Source organism: Bombyx mori, chromosome 3 (assembly GCF_030269925.1).
Source record: "Bombyx mori chromosome 3, ASM3026992v2".
Classification (NCBI taxonomy): domain Eukaryota; kingdom Metazoa; phylum Arthropoda; class Insecta; order Lepidoptera; family Bombycidae; genus Bombyx; species Bombyx mori.
Window position 1 is genome coordinate 9182479 of NC_085109.1, and position 18321 is coordinate 9200799.

Genomic DNA, 18321 nt, shown 5'->3' on the forward strand with positions numbered 1-18321 from the left:
ATTGGAACGTGACCGGGAAATGGCCTATATTTCTTTCCTAGAGTTCAAATTATTTATTCATACCAAATTTTAGTTTGGCACTTTGGACGTGAAAACAAAGATTATTTTCGTGTAATAATATTATTTACTATTTAACTTGTAACATCTAATAGTATAAAATAATTTTCAAAGAACCCTAAACTATAAAATCCTTTTTGCAACATCCGATTAAAACGATAACTCCCAAATTAAACCCTGTGAAAACTAGATGAAAATCCTTTAAGTAATTCCGGCGATGTGTGCGAACAAACAAACTGACATATAACGTAAATTATTTAAAAAATCAGTTAAATACTATAAATATTTTTTTGTTACCCTCTTTCTATTTTTAATACTTATCTTCAATGAACGGTCATGTCCCATTTTCTCTCTTATGACAAAAATGAAAACGTGAAACATTTGTGATTTTGAATGAATTTCTGCAATAAAATGTAATTATAACATACAATTTTATTAATATTAATGGTCTTTTAAGATCAACTATGAAACTATGAAATTTCTTGCGCGATTAAGTTAGCCTAGTTTTAATTGGTCGCCGAACCCTATAGACACTACAATATCAATGCTGCCACCCAGCTTGAGACATGAGGTCGAAATTTATATTGTCTAATGACCGTCCCGTTCCATCCATCCAAGTCTTTTATTGATAAGTAAGTAGACACAGGTTTTGGGAATTGTCAAGTGCTCATTAAAAATACCTTTAAAGACCAAAATGAATGCTCGAAACATTATTCAAAGAAATGTTTCTTTTTTCTAGAATAAAAATGTATTTGGATACCGCGAGGATAAAAACAAAAAGATTATTTACACGGCTTTCGATTGACATGAAGGGATGAAGGAAAACTACAATCATTTTAATTTTTAAAAGAATTTGTTTAATTTTTAATCACATTATTAATATTTACATTTCCATGTTTTTGGTATACAGCTGTATTTAGTCATTTATAAAAATCACAAACTTAAAATAAGTCTTTGTATTCGACGAGAGGTGATTTGCTCAATCCTTGATTTGATTGAGAGGTAATTTACCAAACACTGTTGCAGAGCAGGCGCAGCTTTGATACGTCAACTTTTAGGAAACGACCCGGCCCGTCTACTTAAATTCTTAAAATTTACCACTGCGTTTGACGCGGTATCTCGAGAGACGATGACGCGATCTCCATAAAAATAATCATTTGATTTGAAGACCCCCAAGAGTTAATTGCAATATCAATTCTCCTGAGGGAATTAATCTTCGAATACAAAGAAAATAAGTAGGTATATTAGCAAATTCTAAAGTGTCTTTCTTAACTTCCTTTTATATCTACTTTTTACACTTACGTCTAAATCGAAATGTCTTTCGTCAAGATTTTAGTTACGTGTCCTTAAACTTAACTATCACAATTTTACATATTATTTCTAAAAGATGTTTTTTGTTTGTCTAACAACCTTCAATGGAATAACATGATTCACTTCATGTAGTCTTATAAGATTAAACACTCACACAATTTTTATCACGATTGTCCGTTGGTCGTCCACTCTCCTTCCATCCTCCATACAGAGAAAGCATAGCTCAGTTTGTCTTGAGCCAAATACTTTCCGTGATCGCTGCTGGTGTCGCTGCTGCTGTCACTGGCCCCTGTTGATTCGCTGTTCGACAGTATTTGATACAAAAACTCAATGTATTGCGTTGCCAATTGCAGGGTCTGTATCTTGGATAATTTGTCGCTCGGAAGGGAAGGAATTATTTGCCTTAAGCTCGCGAAAGCCTCATTCAAACTTTGGGTTCTCTGACGTTCCCGAACATTTGCCATTACTCGCTGTATCTGCATTTCTTCATAAGACTGTGTTTTCTTGCGCGCTGATTTCGAAGGCTTCTTTCTTCTTCGCTGTTCCTCTGATTCATCTCGTCGCTCATCGGCCCTGTACATTTCAACTAGCTTCGGCATATCACCAGTTTCATAGTAGTTTGAAATTCCGTCTTGTGAATTCGAATCCTCATAATATACGTGTCGCGGTACTTGTCTTTGTTGAAACTGAGGATCGTAAGCAGGAAATGGGATTTGTTGATAATCGCGATCTTCGTTGCCAAACATTTCGTTCGTAGCCCAGGGAGGCTGCTGAGCGCGGTCGGGACCGTTACTAAGATCCATGAGATGAGCAGGCGATGAAGGCACAAACCCGGTAGCAGCTTGTCGATTTACTTCAACCGGCGCATATCCATAGTACGAATGGTCTTCGTCCTCGGGATATTCAAGGTCTTGCTCGCGTTTGATGAGCACAGTTCTATTGTCACAGTTATCGTAATTCATAGTCGTTCAGCGAACAGACCGCCACGAAACGGTGAAACATGCGCGAACAGCGAGCTCGAAAGTTCGGCTGCAAACTGAGTCCTGCGCCGGAGCCGCGGCCCGCCCCTACCCGTCCTTTCATTGACAAGACAAAAAAAAAACCACCTCCACTACGGTACGACTCCATTGCACCTCCCAGCGCGCCGCCTCTCTAGGGACCACGAGTTAGACAGAGACAGCACATATTGATCGTTTTCTGTTTATCTTGTCCATCATCTTCGAAACGTATTTACCATCGGCGTGGATACATAATTCGGTATATAGATAATGCTATGGACGCACGGACGCCATGCGGCCATAGCCGTTCGCGTCAATGAGCGCACATCCTGTATAAGATCTGAGAATTCACTCACGGTTGTGAATGTGTCTCCAAAACGGTACCACATGAAACACGCGATGTTTCATTTGAATTCTACTATTCTTCATAACGTCTAAGTAAAATCACATGTAGGTAAGTTTGACTAGGTCTTATTGTACTCGTAATAAGCTAACTTTTACTTTAAATAATAAATATATATTAGATATATTATAAATAGATAAAATATTTAGATATATCTTTAATGACCATTGATCATTGATCGCTCCGTTTGTAACCCTGATCATGGAGTACACATGTCAGTTCTAGTCATAAGTCTACGAGGAAGATACCCATAAACTTCTAAACCGAAAAATAATAATTTTAAATGCTTCAAATTTCACTTTATGACCACACTGGCCGAGAACCTAATTATTTCTTTTATTTTGAACAGAGCCTGATATTTGGCGCCACCCTTGGTTTAGGTATGGCTTTTTTCTACGGTTACGTCGCTGCGTCGTCCTGACGATGATACTAAAAATATCCCTGACGCAATATAGTCAGGAACCGATCCCACGGACAGATATAACTTGCCGTTTATTATAAATATTTAATTTATATTATCTGTAGCGTTAGGGAGGGCCTGTACAATGTTATATCGTTGACGTTCGATAAGACGATAGATTTAAAACATCATCGTATCTGTTTATAAAGGCACATGCTTAGTAATTATGTTGTTTTAATTTTTGAATCTTGAATGAAGCAAACAAGAATAGTATCAATATATGAGAATGTTAACTATGTAAAACTATCGATATTTAGTTTTTAGTTCATATAAACTACTAAAATAATAGAAATGTTATGCGAAATATATATGATATATTTTATTTGTAAATCTTTTACAAAAAACAAATCAAATCAAATAAAAAATACATTTATTCAACATAAATGAAAGTACGTACTTGTTGAACGTCAAAAGAACTACCGCCAACTCAAAAAAACTAGCCTGCGTCCTGAGAAGAACTGGCAAGAAACTCAGCGGGCATGTCTTTTTTTAAATATTAGATTTTGGTTTTAAATATTAGTTTTTTTTGAATATTCATTTTTACAATGAGTATTATAACGTAACAATTATTGCAATATTGAAATGCCCGGAGTGAGCAACTCATTCCCACTTTGTGCAATCTTCTAGATAATCATTGACTTTATAGTAAGCTTTATTGCAAAGATGCTCTTTAAAATAATATATAAAATGATATATAAATGACATACTGAATCATATTATTAATTTAAAACGGGTCATGCGCTGTTCACCAATGTTTATGCTATTATCTACCCGCGATTTCTTTACAAAAAACATTAGTTTCAAAACCCTATAATGAAAATGAAACGAGACAAGGTAATGCTTCTTAGATAAGATTACTAAGATTTGTGAAAATGTCAAAACGCTAATAACTTATTGAGTTATTAAAATATACCAAAAATAAAATCATAACCATGTAAAATATATAAATACTACGTTCTCCTTATAACAACGTCAGACGTCGTCTTCTTAATCAACTAAAACTTTTTAGTAAATTCTCCTTGCTTCTAAAAATAAATAAATATTACTCAGAAAAGGAAAACGAGATGTGACTCCGAACTTCGTCATAATACTGTATTGATAAATTTGAAATTAAATTGATTCTAGTGAAGTTTACTAAATGGGTGTTTTTATTAAACCGGTTTAAGTATGGCTAGTGTTCGAAATTTGACCATAATCACAGACACCTTAAGATTTAAAATCCTTTCATGCTTTATATTTTTCTCTTTTATCTATTTGAAAAAAATATTATTAGACTTATAAGCAATATAATATAATAAATAAAAATAAATATAAACAAATCCAAAATATGTGGACAAAAAGAGAAGAAAATGCCGCTTAACTGTTTTGTAAAGACAAAAATATATAGATAATTGAAATCATTGTGTATTTACGTTTCACGAATAATTGTTTCATCGTCCGTGACCACGAAAACTGAAACACTCGAATGGTCGAAAATTATTTTACAAAAAAAAAGAGATTAAACCGTAAAAGTAGTTTTAATAACATCTGAAATACGGGAAAACTGTAAAAAATACTTAATATTATCGTATTCGCGAAACGTTCCATAATTTGTACTATAGCGGCTTTTGTGAACATAGTAAATTGTGAACTTAATATAACAAGTACGAGATTCAATCGCAAATTCATTGAATGAAGTCCAGGAATTTAATTTAAAAAAGTATGAAGTGCTACATCATAAAACTTTACAATAGTTTGAGTTCTCCGTGGTTCCGTAGAATATTCTTCAATCCCGATTCTGCAGGATAGCCGTCGGAGCACCATGGTTCCTGAGGAACGTGGATCTCCACGATGACCTGGAGCTCGACTCTGTCAGTAAGTATCTACAGTCGGCATCATTACGCCATTTCGAGAAGGCGGCACGACATGAGAACCCTCTTGTCGTGGCCGCTGGAAACTACATACCCGATCCTGTAGACCGAACGGTAAACAGTCGACGTCGCCCAAAGCACGTCATTACGGATACTCCCGATCTATTAACGGTGCTTTTAGGCACCACAAGCATCGGTCACCGTCCTCGTCGAACCCGTCGCTTGCGACGAAGGGCTCGACGAGCGAATTAACCCCTAGACACAGCCCACTGAGTTTCTCGCCGGATCTTCTCAGTGGGTCGCGTTTCCGATCCGGTGGTAGATTCTGCGAAGCACTGCTCTTGCTAGGGTCAGTGTTAGCAACTCTCCGGTTTGAGCCCCGTGAGCTCACCTACACACGTTAGGGTGAAGCTGAAATAGCCTCTCAAGGCTACCAGCATAGGTAGAAAAAAAAAATAAAAAAAAAAATAGAATATTCTAGCGTGGTATAGAAGTTTTTATTTTTTTATTGCTTCGATGGATGGACGAGCTCGCCGCCCACCTGGTATTATGGGATTACCGGAGCCCATAGCCATCTACAATGTAAATGCCGCCACCCACTTTGAGACATAAGTTCTAAGTCTCAGTTTTTACAATATAACGGCTGCCCCGCCTTTCAGACAGAAACGCATTACTGCTTCACGGCAGAAATAGGCAGGGTGGTGGTACCTACCCGTGCGGACTTATAAGACGTCCTACCATCAGTAAAGTAGATTGAATATGAACGATAACGGTTAATTTTCAATTAAAATACTACTTACCTACAATTTTTTGTTAAATAAAGTCTCAGCTAACCTAGGTACCTATACTATTTTTAAGTTTCGTGAAAAGGTGAACTTACGACATAACGTTAAAAAACTAATGTTATAAGCTCAGTTTCGGAGGATTACTAAAGTCTATAGTTAACTTTAACAAACAAATTTTAATTTTAATAGACCTACAGAAACTAGATCTTTCAATTTAATTTTCGCGTAGTTATTATTCATGGCTTTCATAAATTATGTTATATTAATGACCTGTTTTCAAATTTAGATAATGACTTAGCCTACCCCTTTTTTTAGTACCAATGTTTTCGAAACTCATTCTTCGCGGTCACTTGTCGTTCTTGATCACGAACAAACATTCTAGAGAATTCTAAACGTCGGAGATAATATAAATGCGGCAGTAAAAAACGCGAGAGTAAAAGCATTTTTAATTATGATTCTTAGACTAACGAAAACCGAAGAAAATATTGAATCTATTTAATTTATCTGCGTACCTGCTTACGTGCAAAGTGTACACACAGTAATGTTTTTTTTTTACAAATACCTAAGCTTGTAGTCGTTTTTTTTTAATTGCTTTATATCCGCGTAAGTGGTGTATGTGTAAAATCAGTAAGTTACGGTTTACAGCCCTCGGTTAAGTGCATCCGTTCTATAGCTGATAAAGCTGCTGGAGACAGCTGTTGTAATCCCCGAAGGTCTTTTTAACAAGTGCTCACATCGTTTATATTAAAGTGGATTTCAACATCTCTTCAATTGCGATAATGGTTTGGTAAATGACAAGAGAAATTTTCGAGTGATTGTTTTATGCATATTGTTTTTTTTTGTACTCAAAATTATCTGTATCTAAATGATAAATAAATTAATAAAATAGTTAATCCATAGTTTCTATTTTGCAACGAAATTAATAAAAAACAATAAATTACGTACCCAAACATGTGTATCTTTATCAAGCACTAGCTGACCCGGCAGACTTCGTAGTGTCTCAATCGATAATGTATAAAATAAACTTAAAACAAACAAATGGAATCCGTCCGACGGGGGGGACATCAAAGGAAAAACAAAATTATTATTTTTATTTAATTCTGAACATTTTCATATGTATCTAACCTTTTAAACCTTCTCTGGACCTTCACAAATAATTTAAGGCGAAAATTAGCCAAATCGGTCCAGCCGTTCTCGAGTTTTACCGAGACTAACGAACAGCAATTCATTTTTATATATATATATACATATATATATATCCTGTATAATACCTACTGCTTTGCTAAGATTCTTCATATTGGTATTAGAATAAAGTTTTCAAGAAATTGAATCTTAGAATGTGTTTGATGTGCATTTGGTATGCATTGATCCATAGAACAAAAGGAAATTCGGGTAATGACATTTTTATTGAACATAAGCACCGCCCTCTCCTACTATTGTATATGGCATATCTGGTGCTATACGGAATCACACCACCGCTGCATCCATTAATCGATGTATCAATAAAATCAAAATCTACGTACCAGTATACGTGAAGTCATTTTCTCCTAACGATAAAGCAGCAGCACACTGAGTTTCTCGCCGGATCTTCTCAGTGGGTCGCGATTTTGATTCGGTGGTAGATTTTCCGAGGCACTGCTCTTGCTAGGGCTAGCCAGTGTTAGCAGGTTCCTCCAGACTCAGCTTGTGAGGTCATCTACCCGTCCGCGAGAGGCTGAAATAGCCCTATAGCTACCAGCAATTAGGAAGGGGAAAAAACTCGCAGGCATTTTTAGGTATCAAGGAACATGTACCGAACCCTTATTTAAGGACTATACGATGAAGAAATAACGTCAGATAAAGTCGCACTTGCGAATTTTATGATTTGCGTAGTTACTGCCCCGACGGATAGGTACCTATTAATTATACGCCTGTTTTTTTTTTTTTTTTTTTTTTCCCTACCTATGCTGATAGCCTTGAGAGGCTATTTCAGCTTCACCCTAACGTTAGTAGGTGAGCTCGCGGGGCTCAACCGGAGAGTTGCTAACACTGACCCTAGCAAGAGCAGTGCTTCGCAGAATCTACCACCGGATCGGAAACGCGACCCACTGAGAAGATCCGGCGAGAAACTCAGTGGGCTGTGTCTATGGGTTAGTTCGCTCGTCGAGCCCTTCGTCGCAAGCGACGGGTTCGACGAGGACGGTGACCGGTGCTTGTGGTGCCTAAAAGCACCGTTAATGGATCAGGAGGATCCGTAATGACGTGCTTTGGGCGACGTCGACGGTTTACCATTCGGTCTACTGGGTCGGGTATGTAATTTCCAGCGGCTACGATGAGAGGGTTCTCATGTCGTGCCGCCTTCTCAAAATGGCGCAGCGATGCCGACTGTAGATACTTACTAAAAGAGTCGAGCTCCAGGTCGTCGTGGAGATCCACATTCCTAAGGAACCAAGGCGCTCCGACGGCTATCCTGCAGAATCGTGATTGAATAACCTGAAGGGATTTCAAGTGGGTGCGGGCTGCGTGAGCGAACACTACGCTTGCATACGTCATGACGGGGCGTATACAAGTTTTGTAGAGAGTTACCTTATTACGGAGGGACAGTTTGCTTCGACTACAAAGCATTGGATAGAGTCGTCCTAGAATAAACGCGGCGCGGTCGCGTACCGTTTTTATATGGGGGCGGAATGTCATCCCTCTGTCGAGGGTGACGCCTAGATATTTGACCTTCGAGACCCACGGAATGGGCTGGCCAAAGAGAGTGATGGGACTAACGGCGGAGGTGTTTGCGCGCCTACTACGGAGTGGGATGCTCGAAGTGATGCTCGGAGGGCGACCCCTTTTGAAGAGCACCGCTGCGCTTTTCGTGGGGTTGATGTCTATTCGCCACTTCCGGAACCACTGTCCCAGGGTGGCTACTGCGATCTGGAGTCGCCGATGAAGCAGCGACATCTTCCTACACGAGTAGTAGATAGCCGTGTCATCGGCGAAGAGCGCTAGATGGGTCTCCGGAGACCGGGGTATATCATTGATATACAAACTAAATAATAACGGGGAGAGCGCGGAGCCTTGCGGGACTCCGGCGGTCAGTTGACGGGGACGAGAACGAGTTCCCTCTACTCGATATCGAAACGAACGGTTCGACAAGAAGTCTCGTATGATGAGCACGAGTCTGTCTGGCACCCCCATGTTGTATAGTTTATAAATTAAACCGTTGTGCCAGACTTTGTCGAACGCCTTCGCGATGTCGAAGAAGAGGGCGCCGGTCGGGATTTGTTTACGCCTATTTAGCCCTATCAGAATGTGCTCCGTGAGGCGGTGCACTTGTTGTACGCACGAGTGTTTTGAGCGGAATCCGAACTGTTCGTCTATGAGAATTTTGTTCGCGCATTCTCGCTCACGACTCGGTCGTGCGCGGACGTGCTTTCCGATCCGTGGCCCGCTTGCGAGCTGCGTCTCTGAACTCACAGTTGTGCTCGACAGTGTAGTGACCGTGAATACATCGTGCTTACAATTCGGTAGTGCGGACGTTCCGATCCGTTGGTTGCTTGCGATCTGCGTCTCGGAGTCCATTTTTGTGCGCTAAAGTGTTGTAACCGCGAACCCACCCTTTACCAACTGCCTTTTTCAAGGCAAAACCAATCGCTACGATCAGGCTTCCTGTGGCACTCACAGGCTAGCGATTTCCTAACCCTTCCCAAAACAACAGTCTTTTTCAAGACTAGACCCCCGCTCGCGATTCTGCCTGCTGTAGCACTATACAGCCCGAGCGGGTTCCTTTCCTTTTCCCCGCCGATTGCCGTTTTCACGGCATAGGCATTCCCCCCCCCTGCTCCTTGCTGTCCTGCAGCACAGGGGGGTTACAAATCCTATCCGGGGCCTCGCCTTTCGGCGAGTTCAACAAAAGTCCCGGGGCCGCCCCCCCCGGGCAAGAAGACCGAAGATGCAGAACAGTGAAAGTGTCAGTGACAGTGATTTTGTCGGGTTCCTCCGGGAAAGGTACCCGACAATTAGGGCCGAATATTTAGCCTATAGGGCCTCCCGTGGCAATCCCTCCCCCCCCGCGTCCGTCGCCGCGTATTTCAACCGTGCCTCGGAGGCACGCCGCGCGCCCCCCGCCGCCGCGTTAAGTTCGAGCGCACGTTCCGACGATGCGACTCACGAAGCGCCTAGCGCTACCCCCACCCCCGCGCCCGCGTCGGTTACGTCATCACGCGCTACGTCCGCCGCGACCTCGATCGTTTCAAGTTCAGGCTCCGATACCGAATCGGAGATGGATTTCGAATCCGCGTCCAGCCCTCAGCCCGGAACCTCGGATGGTTTCCAAACAGTGACACGTGGAAAGAAGCGTACTCGCGCCGTGGAGTCCCGGAACTCCACGACAAAACAGACGAAATCCGCGTCCGCCTCTCGACCGAAAGTAGTAGTTACACCGGAGTCGGACTCCGCGCGCCGCGTAACCCCACCGCCGCGTCCCAAGCCCGCGCCCGCTCCCAAAGTAGCTGCCCCGCCCCCGCTGATACTTCAAGAGAAGAAAGCGTGGAATCGCGTGTCCCAGGCCCTTCAGGCAAATAAAATTAACTACACCCATGCGCGTAACGTCGCGCATGGGATTCAGATAAAGGTCGCAACGCCGGGCGACCATAGGGCCCTCTCTTCATACCTCCGAAAGGAGAACATAGGTTTCCACACCTATGCTCTTCAGGAGGACCGCGAGCTCCGCGTAGTGATACGCGGAGTCCCTAAGGAGTTAGACATCGATTACATAAAGGAGGATCTGACCGCTCAGTCCCTCCCGTTAGTTAGCGTGCACCGGATGCACAGTGGGCGGGGCAAGCAGCCCTACAACATGATCCTGGTAGCTCTAGAACCCACCCCGGAGGCCAAAAAGAAGATCGCATGTCTCACGACAATTTGCGGCCTATCCGGGATCTCGATCGAAGCCCCCCATAAGCGTGGCACTCCCGGGCAGTGCTACAGGTGCCAACTCTATGGCCACTCGGCGCGTAATTGCCACGCGCGCCCCCGCTGCGTGAAATGCCTCGGCGATCACGCTACGATAGATTGCGTTAGAGATAGGGAAACCGCGACCGAACCTCCCAGCTGTGTCCTATGCCTTAAGCAAGGGCACCCCGCGAACTACCGTGGATGTCCCAGGGCTCCGCGAAAACGCCCAACTCACCCAGCTCCGCGAACCGTCGGCCCAAAGACTTCGGCACCTTCAGTGCCGAAACCCGCCTTCGTGCCGGCTGCAGTTCCCACGGTCTCGGCGTGGAAAAAGCCGCTGCCGTATACGAAGGCGGGAACGGAAACCGCACCCCCGCCCCCGCTCGTGACACGCCCCGCGCCCCAGCCCCTGCTCGCACCTCGCCCCGCGCCCGCGTTCCGTCCCCCGCAACCCTCTGCCGTCAACGACTTCGCGCTCGTGCGTGACTTCGTCACTGCGGTGAACTTCGACCGTCTGCGATCGTTCGCAGACGCGATACGTAGGTCGGTAACCCCCGAACAGCGGCTCGCGGCCGCATTCGATCACATGGACGTCTACGAGTCCGTGTCCCGCACGTTATAAAAATCTTTACCGGTAACCAATGGCGCAAAAAGGTAGAGAAAAACCGTTTTCCCTTACGTTAGCATTCTATAATGCTAACGGACTCGCGCGGCAACGCGATCAAATTTTTGAATTCCTCCGCGACAATCTTGTAGATATTCTATTAGTGCAGGAAACCTGTCTGAAGCCCTCGCGTCGTGACCCGAAAGTCGCGAATTACGTCATGGTTAGGAATGACAGACTCACCGCCTCCAAAGGCGGGACTGCCATTTACTATAGGCGGGCCCTGCACGTTGTCCCTCTCGATACTCCCTCGCTCTCACATATCGAGGCGTCAGTGTGCCGTATCTCGCTGACGGGACACCAGCCGATCGTCATCGCATCCGTTTATCTCCCCCCGGACAAGCCCCTCCTGAGCAGTGACATCGAGTCACTGTTCGGCATGGGAGACTCTGTCATCCTGGCAGGCGATTTAAATTGCCACCACACTAGGTGGAACTGCCATCGTACAAACGTTAACGGTAGGCGTCTCGACGCGTTTATAGACGACCTCACCTTTGAAATAGTCGGCCCCCCAACTCCAACATGTTATCCGTATAACATCGCGCTCCGTCCGAGCACTATAGACCTGGCATTGCTTAGGAACGTAACTCTGCGCTTGCGTTCCATCGAAGCAATGTCAGAGCTCGACTCAGACCACCGACCTGTCGTTATGCAGCTCGGTCGCCCTCACAACCCAGTCACTGTTACGAGGACCATGGTGGATTGGAATAAGCTGGGCACGTGCCTAGCCGACGCCGCTCCGCCAATCCTCCCTTACGGCCCGGATTCGAATCCATCCCCCGAGGACACCGTCGAATCCATAAACATCATTACCGATCACATCTCTTCCGCGATCATTAGATCTTCTAAAGAAGTCGATGTGGAGGACAGCTTCCACCGCATCAGACTGTCCCCCGATCTTAGGAATCTCTTAAGAGTTAGGAACGCGGCAATCCGGGCCTACGATCGTCTTCCCACGCATTCAAACCGGATTCAGATGCGTCGTCTACAACGCGAAGTCCACTCCCGCTTAAGCGACGCGCGTAACGATAATTGGCATAGTTATTTAGAACAACTCGCGCCCTCCCACCAAGCATACTGGCGACTAGCTAGGACTCTCAAATCCGAAACTACCGCTACTATGCCTCCCCTCTTACGCCCTTCAGGCCAACCACCGGCATTCGATGACGATGACAAGGCTGAGCTGCTGGCCGATGCACTGCAAGAGCAGTGCACCACCAGCACTCAACACGCGGACCCCGAACACACCGAGTTAGTCGACAGGGAGGTCGAGCGCAGAGCTTCCCTGCCGCCCTCGGACGCGTTACCCCCCATTACCACGGACGAAGTTAGAGACGCGATCCACAACCTCCAACCTAGGAAGGCACCAGGCTCCGACGGCATCCACAACCGCGCGCTAAAATTTTTGCCAGTCCAACTGATAGCAATGTTGGCTACAATTTTAAATGCCGCTATGACGCACTGCATCTTTCCCGCGGTGTGGAAAGAAGCGGACGTTATCGGTATACATAAGCCGGGCAAACCGAGAAACGAAACTTCTAGTTACCGTCCGATTAGTCTCCTCTCGACGATAGGAAAAATTTACGAACGTCTCCTTAGAAAACGCCTCTGGGATTTTGTTACCGCGAACAAAATTCTCATAGACGAACAGTTCGGATTCCGCTCAAAACACTCGTGCGTACAACAAGTGCACCGCCTCACGGAGCACATTCTGATAGGGCTAAATAGGCGTAAACAAATCCCGACCGGCGCCCTCTTCTTCGACATCGCGAAGGCGTTCGACAAAGTCTGGCACAACGGTTTAATTTACAAACTGTACAACATGGGAGTGCCAGACAGACTCGTGCTCATCATACGAGACTTCTTGTCGAACCGTTCGTTTCGATATCGAGTAGAGGGAACTCGTTCTCGTCCCCGTCAACTGACTGCCGGAGTCCCGCAAGGCTCCGCGCTCTCCCCGTTATTATTTAGTTTGTATATCAATGATATACCCCGGTCTCCGGAGACCCATCTAGCGCTCTTCGCCGATGACACGGCTATCTACTACTCGTGTAGGAAGATGTCGCTGCTTCATCGGCGACTCCAGATCGCAGTAGCCACCATGGGACAGTGGTTCCGGAAGTGGCGAATAGACATTAACCCCACGAAAAGCGCAGCGGTGCTCTTCAAAAGGGGTCGCCCTCCGAACATCACTTCGAGCATCCCACTCCGTAGTAGGCGCGCAAACACCTCCGCCGTTAGTCCCATCACTCTCTTTGGCCAGCCCATTCCGTGGGTCTCGAAGGTCAAATATCTAGGCGTCACCCTCGACAGAGGGATGACATTCCGTCCCCATATAAAAACGGTACGCGACCGCGCCGCGTTTATTCTAGGACGACTCTATCCAATGCTTTGTAGTCGAAGCAAACTGTCCCTCCGCAATAAGGTAACTCTCTACAAAACTTGCATACGCCCCGTCATGACGTATGCAAGCGTAGTGTTCGCTCACGCAGCCCGCACCCACTTGAAATCCCTTCAGGTTATTCAATCACGATTCTGCAGGATAGCCGTCGGAGCGCCTTGGTTCCTTAGGAATGTGGATCTCCACGACGACCTGGAGCTCGACTCTCTTAGTAAGTATCTACAGTCGGCATCGCTGCGCCATTTTGAGAAGGCGGCACGACATGAGAACCCTCTCATCGTAGCCGCTGGAAATTACATACCCGACCCAGTAGACCGAATGGTAAACCGTCGACGTCGCCCAAAGCACGTCATTACGGATCCTCCTGATCCATTAACGGTGCTTTTAGGCACCACAAGCACCGGTCACCGTCCTCGTCGAACCCGTCGCTTGCGACGAAGGGCTCGACGAGCGAACTAACCCATAGACACAGCCCACTGAGTTTCTCGCCGGATCTTCTCAGTGGGTCGCGTTTCCGATCCGGTGGTAGATTCTGCGAAGCACTGCTCTTGCTAGGGTCAGTGTTAGCAACTCTCCGGTTGAGCCCCGCGAGCTCACCTACTAACGTTAGGGTGAAGCTGAAATAGCCTCTCAAGGCTATCAGCATAGGTAGGAAAAAAAAAAAAAAAAAAAAAAAAAAAAAAATTTGTTCGCGGTAACAAAATCCCAGAGGCGTTTTCTAAGGAGACGTTCGTAAATTTTTCCTATCGTCGAGAGGAGACTAATCGGACGGTAACTAGAAGTTTCGTTTCTCGGTTTGCCCGGCTTATGTATACCGATAACGTCCGCTTCTTTCCACACCGCGGGAAAGATGCAGTGCGTCATAGCGGCATTTAAAATTGTAGCCAACATTGCTATCAGTTGGACTGGCAAAAATTTTAGCGCGCGGTTGTGGATGCCGTCGGAGCCTGGTGCCTTCCTAGGTTGGAGGTTGTGGATCGCGTCTCTAACTTCGTCAGCGGTAATGGGGGGTAACGCGTCCGAGGGCGGCAGGGAAGCTCTGCGCTCGACCTCCCTGTCGACTAACTCGGTGTGTTCGGGGTCCGCGTGTTGAGTGCTGGTGGTGCACTGCTCTTGCAGTGCATCGGCCAGCAGCTCAGCCTTGTCATCGTCATCGAATGCCGGTGGTTGGCCTGAAGGGCGTAAGAGGGGAGGCATAGTAGCGGTAGTTTCGGATTTGAGAGTCCTAGCTAGTCGCCAGTATGCTTGGTGGGAGGGCGCGAGTTGTTCTAAATAACTATGCCAATTATCGTTACGCGCGTCGCTTAAGCGGGAGTGGACTTCGCGTTGTAGACGACGCATCTGAATCCGGTTTGAATGCGTGGGAAGACGATCGTAGGCCCGGATTGCCGCGTTCCTAACTCTTAAGAGATTCCTAAGATCGGGGGACAGTCTGATGCGGTGGAAGCTGTCCTCCACATCGACTTCTTTAGAAGATCTAATGATCGCGGAAGAGATGTGATCGGTAATGATGTTTATGGATTCGACGGTGTCCTCGGGGGATGGATTCGAATCCGGGCCGTAAGGGAGGATTGGCGGAGCGGCGTCGGCTAGGCACGTGCCCAGCTTATTCCAATCCACCATGGTCCTCGTAACAGTGACTGGGTTGTGAGGGCGACCGAGCTGCATAACGACAGGTCGGTGGTCTGAGTCGAGCTCTGACATTGCTTCGATGGAACGTAAGCGCAGAGTTACGTTCCTAAGCAATGCCAGGTCTATAGTGCTCGGACGGAGCGCGATGTTATACGGATAACATGTTGGAGTTGGGGGACCGACTATTTCAAAGGTGAGGTCGTCTATAAACGCGTCGAGACGCCTACCGTTGACGTTTGTACGATGGCAGTTCCACCTACTGTGGTGGCAATTTAGATCGCCTGCCAGGATGACAGAGTCTCCCATGCCGAACAGTGACTCGATGTCACTGCTCAGAAGGGGCTTGTCCGGGGGGAGATAAACGGATGCGATGACGATCGGCTGGTGTCCCGTCAGCGAGATACGGCACACTGACGCCTCGATATGTAAGAGCGAGGGAGTATCGAGAGGGACAACGTGCAGGGCCCGTCTGTAGTAAATGGCAGTCCCGCCTTTGGAGGCGGTGAGTCTGTCATTCCTAACCATGACGTAGTTCGCGACTTTCGGGTCGCGACGCGAGGGCTTCAGACAGGTTTCCTGCACTAATAGAATATCTACAAGATTATCGCGGAGGAATTCAAAAATTTGATCGCGTTGCCGCGCGAGTCCGTTAGCATTATAGAATGCTAACGTAAGGGAATACGGTTTTTCTCTACCTTTTTGCGCCATTGATTACCGGTAAAGATTTTATAACGTACGCGACACGGACTCGTAAACGTCCATGTGATCGAACGCGGCCGCGAGCCGCTGTTCGGGGGTTGTCGACCTACGGATAGCGTCAGCGAACGATCGCAGACGGTCGAAGTTCACCGCGGTGACGAAGTCGCGCACGAGCGCGAAGTCGTTGGCGGCAGAGGGTTGCGGGGGACGGAACGCGGGCGCGGGGCGAGGTGCGAGCAGGGGCTGAGGCGCGGGGCGTGTCGCGAGCGGGGGCGGGGGTGCGGTTTGCGTTCCCGCCTTCGTATACGGCAGCGGCTTTTTCCACGCTGAAACCGTGGGAACTGCAGCCGGCACGAAGGCAGGTTTCGGCACTGAAGGTGCCGAAGTCTTTGGGCCGACGGTTCGCGGAGCTGGGTGGGTTGGGCGTTTTCGCGGAGCCCTGGGACATCCACGGTAGTTCGCGGGGTGCCCTTGCTTAAGGCATAGGACACAGCTGGGAGGTTCGGTCGCGGTTTCCCTATCTCTAACGCAATCTAACGTAGCGTGATCGCCGAGGCATTTCACGCAGCGGGGGCGCGCGTGGCAATTACGCGCCGAGTGGCCATAGAGTTGGCACCTGTAGCACTGCCCGGGAGTGCCACGCTTGTGGGGGGCTTCGATCGAGATCCCGGATAGGCCGCAAATTGTCGTGAGACATGCGATCTTCTTTTTGGCCTCCGGGGTGGGTTCTAACGCCACGAGTATCATATTATAGGGCTGTTTGCCCCGCCCGCTGTGCATCCGGTGCACACTAACTATCGGGAGGGCCTGAGCGGTCAGATCCTCCTTAATGTAGTCTATCTCTAGCTCCTTAGGGACTCCGCGTATTACTACGCGGAGCTCGCGGTCCTCCTGAAGAGCATAGGTGTGGAAACCTATGTTCTCCTTTCGGAGGTATGCTGAGAGGGCCCTATGGTCGCCCGGCGTTGCGACCTTGATCTGAATCCCATGCGCGACGTTACGCGCATGGGTGTAGTTAATTTTATTTGCCTGAAGGGCCTGGGACACGCGATTCCACGCTGTCTTCTCTTGAAGTATCAGCGGGGGCGGGGCAGCTACTTTGGGAGCGGGCGCGGGCTTGGGACGCGGCGGTGGGGTTACGCGGCGCGCGGAGTCCGACTCCGGTGTAACTACTACTTTCGGTCGAGAGGCGGACGCGGATTTCGTCTGTTTTGTCGTGGAGTTCCGGGACTCCACGGCGCGAGTACGCTTCTTTCCACGTGTCACTGTTTGGAAACCATCCGAGGTTCCGGGCTGAGGGCTGGACGCGGATTCAAAGTCCATCTCCGATTCCGTATCGGAGCCTGAACTTGAGACTACGGAGGTCGCGACGGACGATACGAGCGATGACGTAATCGACGCGGGCGCGGGGGTGGGGGTAGCGCTAGGCGCTTCGTGAGTCGCATCGTCGGAACGTGCGCTCGAACTTAACGCGGCGGGGGGCGCGCGGCGTGCCTCCGAGGCACGGTTGAAATACGCGGCGACGGACGCGGGGGGGGAGGGATTGCCACGAGAGGCCCTAAATGCTAAATATTCGGCCCTAATTGTCGGGTACCTATCCCGGAGGAACCCGACAAGATCACTGTCACAAACACTTGCACTTTCTTCCATGTTTCTTCTTGCTTCTTGCCCGGGGGGGGCGGCCCCGGGACTTTTGTTGAACTCGCCGAAAGGCGAGGCCCCGGATAGGATTTGTAACCCCCCTGTGCTGCAGGACAGCAAGGAGCAGGGGGGGGGAATGCCTATGCCGTGAAAACGGCAATCGGCGGGGAAAAGGAAAGGAACCCGCTCGGGCTGTATAGCAGGCAGAATGTACAGCAGGCAGAATCGCGAGCGGGGGTCTAGTCTTGAAAAAGACTGTTGTTTTTGGGAAGGGTTAGGAAATCGCTAGCCTGTGAGTGCCACAGGAAGCTGAACGTAGCGATTGGTTGCCTTGAAAAAGGCAGTTGGTAAGGGTGGGTTCGCGGTTACAAAACTTTAGCGCACAAAAATGGACCTCGATACGCAGGTCGCAAGCGACCAACGGATCGGCACGTCCGCACTACCGAATTGTACGCACGATGTATTCACGGTCACTACACTGTCGAGCACAACTG

General features: G+C 47.3%; 1 protein-coding gene across 1 annotated transcript; it reads right to left on the reverse strand.

The window, feature by feature from the left end:
- Positions 1-678: 678 nt before the first annotated feature.
- Positions 679-2401, reverse strand: twi (twist protein). The gene is given in 1 exon segment (NM_001201579.1): positions 679-2401. A coding segment is annotated over 1 exon segment (798 nt). The 5' UTR covers positions 2331-2401; the 3' UTR covers positions 679-1532.
- Between the last annotated feature and the right edge of the window lie 15920 nt (positions 2402-18321).